Here is a 6,833-nt window from a genome sequence, read left to right as displayed (position 1 = left end):
GATTACAGAAAGAGTTATACAAAGACAATACAGATCAAAGCAACAAATGTCACTGAGGTTGTGGGTTATCTTGAGATTTTCACTTGGTTTTGTTCATTGACCAACTTATAGTGTTCTTGAAACCTTAAAGGTAAAAGAGGCAATGCTGTGTACATTATCACCAGCTTGGGGTAAAAGCCAATATTGGTCTTCATGCCTATCATCACAGCCAGTCACCAGAAGGTGAAGGTTTTCCCGAATCCGGATCAGCGACCCCACAAAAAGGGGTGGGGGGCAGGGGTGGTGATGGGAGTGTTTTTATTTATTTATTTATTTTAATATTTTTCAGAGGTGGCCACAGTTTTTGTGGTGGAAAAACCGTCAGGGAGAGTGCTCCCCGTTAGGGGTGATGATCCGAATTCGGTTTTCCCTCTATGGGAAAGCCCCTAAGCTATGTGAACTTTTTCAAGGAGCTAGTCTGCCTGTATCTGCCACATGATAATTATGTTATAGGCACCCCATTTCACCAGGAGCTTTCTTGGTCAACTATCTAATGAATGGTTGTTATAATAATGATCATATCAGTCTCTGTTGAAATCAGGGAAAACACCTGTTTGAATTCAATTATCCTTTAATGAAAAGTGGCCGTATTACCAATTCATAGTTCGCCAGAAAAAAAATAATGAAAAGGCTCTATATAGTGTTTGATTCTGCCGGTATGGGAGCCTGCACTGAAAATGCTGATGTTATCTTGTGGCCCTGTAAGAAAAATGCTCATATTTTATCAGTTCCACCATTCTCTTCTCAGTTTTAAGTAGCATGGTACACTACGCATAGGCTTGGAGGGTCATAATGCATGCAGCATTGTTCCCATTTACCCGATTAGAGTCTATATATATGTACCTTATGTTCACCTACCATATCATTGAGAGATTGAGATTTTTGATTAGGGTTTTAGGTGAGAGTTCTTGTAATATTGTTCTTGGCGATAGGTTGTGAGATATTCTTTTGTTGTTCTTTTACAAAATGAAAAAACTTTTTTATTCGCCCATGGACGTAGCATAATACATCGGTGTGTGAACCATGTTAAATCTCTATATATTTTTATTATTGTTTCTTTTTTGATTAGTTATTTCGTGGCATTCTAACAGTATTTTTTCCGCTGTGCAAAAATTGTATGGGTAGTTTACACCAGCCTGATGTTACATTTGAACCCCCAGTGACTAGATTGCATTCTTTGAGCAAGCACAGTGAATTTGCCCAACTATGAGTAAAAATTACATTGTTTGCATTGAAAAACAAGACGGATTCAATGAAATAATTGCACATGATTAAAAACATTACGACAGAGGGGGGAAAATGAGAGAAAGAAGAAAAGAGCCCTTCTCTAACTTGAGATCAGTGTTGTCTGAGACAGCTTCTTTGAGCAACTCTTTGGTATACGGCCACACTGAAAGTTTGGCTCCTTGGGAATTGTTAAAGGTCTTTTCCCTCTGGAACAGGACCTTATTGCTGTTGCTTTACTACTGATGGTGTTTGTGTTGCCATTGTCAGTTGGCTCTACAACTTTCCTGCGGCGTGAATTTGAAGATGAAGTTTCTTTTATTGTCCTCAACTGGCTAATTGATGCTAGTGTTGCCTTGCTTGCTGAAGGCTTCCTGACAACAGAAACAATAGGAGAAAAACACAAACGAGGCCCTTTCAGTCTCAGTTGAGATAAAACCCTTCATAATTTACAATAACTAATATAAACATGATGGCTAAAAACCTTTGAGGTTTGACAAGTTGTTTCCGCAAAGGCAATGTAGACTTTTTTGAGCTATTTTCTACTTCTTGGCCTGCTCTTTCCTTACCATCTTGCACCTGAGGAGTCATACGTTTCAAAGGCAGAGTATTAACACAAGTTTCTCACATTGGTGAACCTCTAAATGTTGCCTTCTGGAAGAAGAACTTACCATCTGGCTTTTTTGAATGGTTGACACCACTTTTGTCTCTGTAGCACATTTTGATGGTTTAAGAAAACCATTTTTCAATTGCTGCTGAAAAAGGACACCATGTTATACTTAATAAATACCCAATCAAGGCAAAGAATGCAAGATTATTATTCTGACTTCAAACCTTTCTAACTGGTTTTCCTGATTCAGTTTGGGTGCCTTGGTGGGACGGCTCAGTTTTCTGAAATAGTTAAAGCAGAAAGTCAATATAGGCTTCTAGCTAAGCAGTCATGGAGAAGAGGGAGGGTGGGGGATTAATGAGGACAACAAACTCACTTGGGTTTCCATTAGATGCCTTCTTCGCAACCTTCCAGTAGATAACTTTTGGACTGTTGCCTTTTCTTTGGAAGGAGCAAGAAGATGCAGCCTTTTATCAAGGTTTGCCTCCTTAAGGATGCTCCTTTCCTAATATAAATTTCATGTCATCAAAACATTGATGTTACTAACAAAGGAACTATTTCTTCAATAATTCACTTACATCAGTTCGTAGCCGGAAAGGTTTAGGGTTTGTTGGTTTTGTTTTATTGTACTTTGGGGCAACACTAGCAACAGAAGTAGAGCAGTCCCTTTTACCAAACTCCCGAATGACCTGCACAATGATCAAAAGCAGTTGGATGACAAGAAATTATTGAGATCAGGGAACCATATCTGTACAGACTAAAGTTAATGTAAATCTAATTAAGTTACCTTCTGAGACTTTTCATGAGCTTCATGAGTTTTAGAGTGGCTATTCTTTATGTTGATTTCTCTGTCATCAGTTTGAAGCAAGTAAATTTGTTAATATAAATGTGTAATTTGAATGAATATCTGCAACTAGTTCTACTATGAGAGGAGAAATGAGTGTGTGGTGCTCAAACCTGTTATCATCAGGCAACAAAGCATTTTCTTTATCATCACTTTCTACAGCATAATTCTCAATTCTTGCTGCATTGGGAGTTTGATGCTTCGTAACAACTACTAAATCTTTACTCTCTTTGTAGTTCATTCCCCGGTCTTCTAAATTTGAGGGTACAGCTGCAACATCACTTGACCTTGCAAATGGATTCTTCCCAATTGGATTATTTTCATCTTGAGTACAATTAGCACCTAAGTTTTCTTCTTGAGTTCGATGTTTGGGAATGCCAACTTCTGAATCTTTCCTCTCCTCATAAGTCAATCCTCCGTCCTCCGAATTTGAAAGTAAAGCTGCAACATTGCTTGAACCTGCTAATGCATGCTCCCCTGTCGGATTACTTTCATCTTCAGTAGAAATAGCACCTAAATTATCTGAGGCTTCTACAGTCGTCAGGGGCTTGTTATGACCAGTGTTTCCATGATTTTCAGAACTCTCTGATCCAGAAGAAGCTTCTAAGGAGCCATCCCTTGATTTTCCATCAATTTCCATATCACTAGAGTCATCATCAATCCGTTCATGTGACAAAGATTGATTAGATTGAGGTAAATTGGCTTTGGTTTTGCTCTTCAGGCATCTTGAAGTCTCTGCAATCTGGCCATTCTTGGGACCTCGGGAAATGAATGGAACCTCAGCTTGGCTTTTGAGCTTTCTGGGCTTCAAATGTGCTTTGGAGATTTTGGAAGTAGGAACCTTGTTGCTAGCGATGTACCGTGATGGTACAATACGTGAATGTCGTCCCTGCTTTTGTTGACTGGTTATCTCAAGCTTCTTTACCTGTTTACATAATTCTGTGACTGGTTTATGCAAATGTGACGAGGTTTTCACCCTTTCATCTTTCTTTGGTGAGTTGAATATGAGGGCCTTGGAGACCACTCTATTCTTTGTCAATGAAACAGCTCTTTTTGGGTTCTCAGCACTACATAAGGGATCCGGCCCTGGGAGGTGCTTTTTAGACCTAGGAGTTGTCATAGCCTTTGCATTTGAAACTGAGTTAAGCTTAGAGATAGGATGGGCTTTTGGTGTCTTATCAGCCATCTTTTGAGATGCCAACGTGATTGCAGTAAATCTTGATATTCTATTCTTCGATGATTTTGCAGGTGCTGACTGGGGACATCCAGTAGTTGCACTGTGAAGAAAAGAAGAGATAACAAATACATGTCAAAGCACAAACAAACTTAAAGTGTCAAGAAAACCAAAAAAGAAATTCTGATGGTAGATGGGGGAAGCAAGCAAGCAGTCCAATCTTAATCTCCCCTAACATAAGTTGATAGAAATTCATCCTTGAGTTTGCAATAACATACTATGAGTATCCAAAGTCTTTACTTACTGTGAAGCTAGTCTGCTCATTGCCTTCTGAAGTTTTATGTTGGGGCTCCTTGCTGCCATAACCTGTACAGTTCGGAAAGGTTATGTCTGCAATGAAGTGTCACCCATGTAATGAAAAGAATGAGCAGATAGAAGTAGCTCACCCGAAGAACGAAACTTCTATAAATGGCATCAGGATCCATGTCTTCCTCATGCTTCAGGTCGCATCCTGAAGCACAACTAACAGGTTAATTGGAAAATCAAATCATAAAGTTGAACTTAGAAAGTTGAATTTGTTAAACAGACTTGAATTCAGTGCAAAAACTGAAGACAATCTATAATACAAACATGATAATTAAAGCTTATGAATTTTAAAGAAACAGGGGTTTCTGGATTGTATAGATAGAGAAGGTCACCAAGCTAAACCCGACAGTAAGCTACTAAAGCAAGCTGAAATCAGCAATATAAAAGCTCTGTACAACCCATTCAACCTAAGAATTATACAGATAGCTGATACCCAAAAATTCTGTAGAGTATGGAGAAAACTCAGATCAATCGCATCTTCGGTTGGCCATCTCCAACACCCCCCCCCCAACCCAAAAAGAAAAAAACTTTAATTGCAGATCAAACCAAAACAAGCACATATGGAGATAACTGGGGACACAGGAAATGAGGAAGTCGCGAGTAATGAAAAGCATGTGAAACAGAAGTTCTCAAGTTAAAATTCTGATAGATTTAAGCAAAGCATACACTAGATCCAAGCTTTAAGTTAGTGAATTATGCCAGTAACAGAAAGATAATACTTTTTTCAGGGTAGAAGGTTGAAAAAAGAGTTACAGAACACAGAAAAAAGGATCAGATTCAGACGAGCCGACAAACAGAAACCGAACCCAACCGCAGTGTTTAACTCACCGACACGCGAACAAAACCAGGAACGATCGTCTGGAAGAGGTGGGTCTGGAACGGTGAAGTCAACATACTTGGGAGCCTCAATCTTCTCGTAGAACTCCTCGTCATCATCCTTGTTCAACAGTGCTGATCGACCCTTTTCCATTTTCCTCCTACACGCTTTACTTGTTGCTTCCGATCTATCTGGGAATTCAAGAACTAGAAATGAAGTACGGTTAGCTTAGAGAGAGAGGGAGAGAGAGGGAGAGAGAGAGACGCCTTGCTTCCGTTGCTTCTTTCAGCTTTTGATCTTCATGTTTAGCAAACCGAGGAGGTTTAAATGCCGAAAGAGGAAGAGAGCTCTGTAAGTAGCCGTTGGGAGTGGGAGCGGCGTTTCTTCGGACAAAGTATAGTTTATTGCGAGACATTGAATCTCCAGGGGCATGCATGTAAATTTAATAAATGCATTTAAAAGAAAGTACATTATCTTCGAACAGGAATAGTTGTTATTCATCTGAAAGTGAATCGTTTGTAAGATTTCCGAAATTCACTTTCCCAATAATATCCTTTACTCCAACGTTTCAACTCCACTTTGCTAAGGGCAAGTGCAGGTAATTTTGATCAAATTGAAGAAATGTCGCTACCTGACAAATCGTCAAACAGAGGGGCAAAATTGGTAAACCAGACGAAGGGTTCGAGTCTGGATCAGCACCACGGTTTTCCACCACAAAAACAGGTGGGACTCACCGGGTAAAAATGATGTTTTTTTAATTTTATATGTTTTATGATTTTTATCCTGTGGGTCCCACCTGTTTTTGTGGTGGAAAACCCGTCGGGGAGCACAGAGCACTCCCCCGACGGGGTGCCGCTCCAGACTCGAAGGGTTCGTGTCTCTTCTTTATTTTGAGTTGCTCTACAGATTGTCGTTGGATTAGAATTCCTGGTATTTGCTTATTTCAATGTTATTATCCTTACCATAGATCAAATTAGTTTAGGGCCTGTTTGGTTACATGAGTATGGAGATTTCAAATCTTTGAATTCATAAATCTAAAAATTATACCCGTTTGGTTGTAAAAATCTCGATTCGTCGGTTCACCTTTCCTCGGGATTTATGGGGTGCCGGATTTCAAAAGCTTCATTTGTCTTCACAAAATCACGTCGATCATAGTTTTTGAATCGATTTCATTCCACACCCTCTAATTTTATATTATACTCCTGTTTGATCTCCGTCGTCTCGCCTTAGCTCTCTTCAGTGTAATTTAAACTTATATTCTATAAAAAAAAAAAAACATTTAAACTTATATAAAAAATTGTGATTTTTTTAAAGAAAAAATGAACTTTTTATTGAAGATTGAAGTTACTCCTAAGCTCCCTAATTTCCATTACCAAATCCATGACTCTCCAAGAGGTTGAGAAATGTTGTTGTCCGTTGTATTTGATTGAATTTCTACTATATCAAAGTCCATGCTTCTTACTGTTTCTATACCACGCTTGATAGTCAATAGTTCCAATCGAGATATATTGCCTTGAGGAGCCCCCGCTAAAGTGAATAAAAATCTTGCTATGTTGGTTCCAAGCTATGGACCTATATTCACCAATATCTTTTATACGAGATTCATCACAAATGATGGCAATCCAATTCTCCTCAGTTATCTAAAACATACCACTTTATATCAATTGAAAGTGACTCGATGATGCTAACAAGCAAAGAAGTTCCTAAGAGGCAAAATCGAGACCCCAGCAATGCTTCTTTTGAACATGCAATTATTATG

The 6,833-nt window shown here is 38.9% G+C and overlaps 1 protein-coding gene across 1 annotated transcript; it reads right to left on the bottom strand.

Moving 5' to 3' along the window:
- Positions 1-1,366: 1,366 nt before the first annotated feature.
- On the bottom strand, positions 1,367-5,392 carry LOC149015200 (uncharacterized). Its single transcript, XM_089156503.1, has 11 exons — positions 5,086-5,392; positions 4,338-4,402; positions 4,196-4,257; positions 2,831-3,994; positions 2,661-2,721; positions 2,452-2,562; positions 2,250-2,378; positions 2,098-2,154; positions 1,935-2,018; positions 1,748-1,842; positions 1,367-1,637 (listed from the first exon to the last, which is right to left on the bottom strand). The coding sequence occupies exons 1-11, from the start codon at positions 5,225-5,227 to the stop codon at positions 1,367-1,369; spliced, it is 2,241 nt and encodes a 746-aa protein (XP_089012629.1). The 5' UTR covers positions 5,228-5,392.
- Positions 5,393-6,833: the final 1,441 nt, after the last annotated feature.

This window comes from Hakea prostrata, chromosome 5, assembly GCF_041222555.1.
Source record: "Hakea prostrata isolate BN-2017 chromosome 5, UWA_Hpros_2, whole genome shotgun sequence".
Classification (NCBI taxonomy): domain Eukaryota; kingdom Viridiplantae; phylum Streptophyta; class Magnoliopsida; order Proteales; family Proteaceae; genus Hakea; species Hakea prostrata.
This window is presented reverse-complemented; position numbering and strand designations above follow the sequence as displayed.

Excerpts from the sequence above, each read along its gene's own strand:
- LOC149015200 (XM_089156503.1), bottom strand. The coding sequence starts at position 5,227 with ATGGAAAAGGGTCGATCAGCACTGTTGAACAAGGATGATGACGAGGAG. Across the intron at positions 4,403-5,085 it reads CTGGTTTTGTTCGCGTGTCG|GATGCGACCTGAAGCATGAG; the intron begins GTGAGTTAAACA and ends GTTGTGCTTCAG. Across the intron at positions 4,258-4,337 it reads ATAGAAGTTTCGTTCTTCGG|GTTATGGCAGCAAGGAGCCC; the intron begins GTGAGCTACTTC and ends CGAACTGTACAG.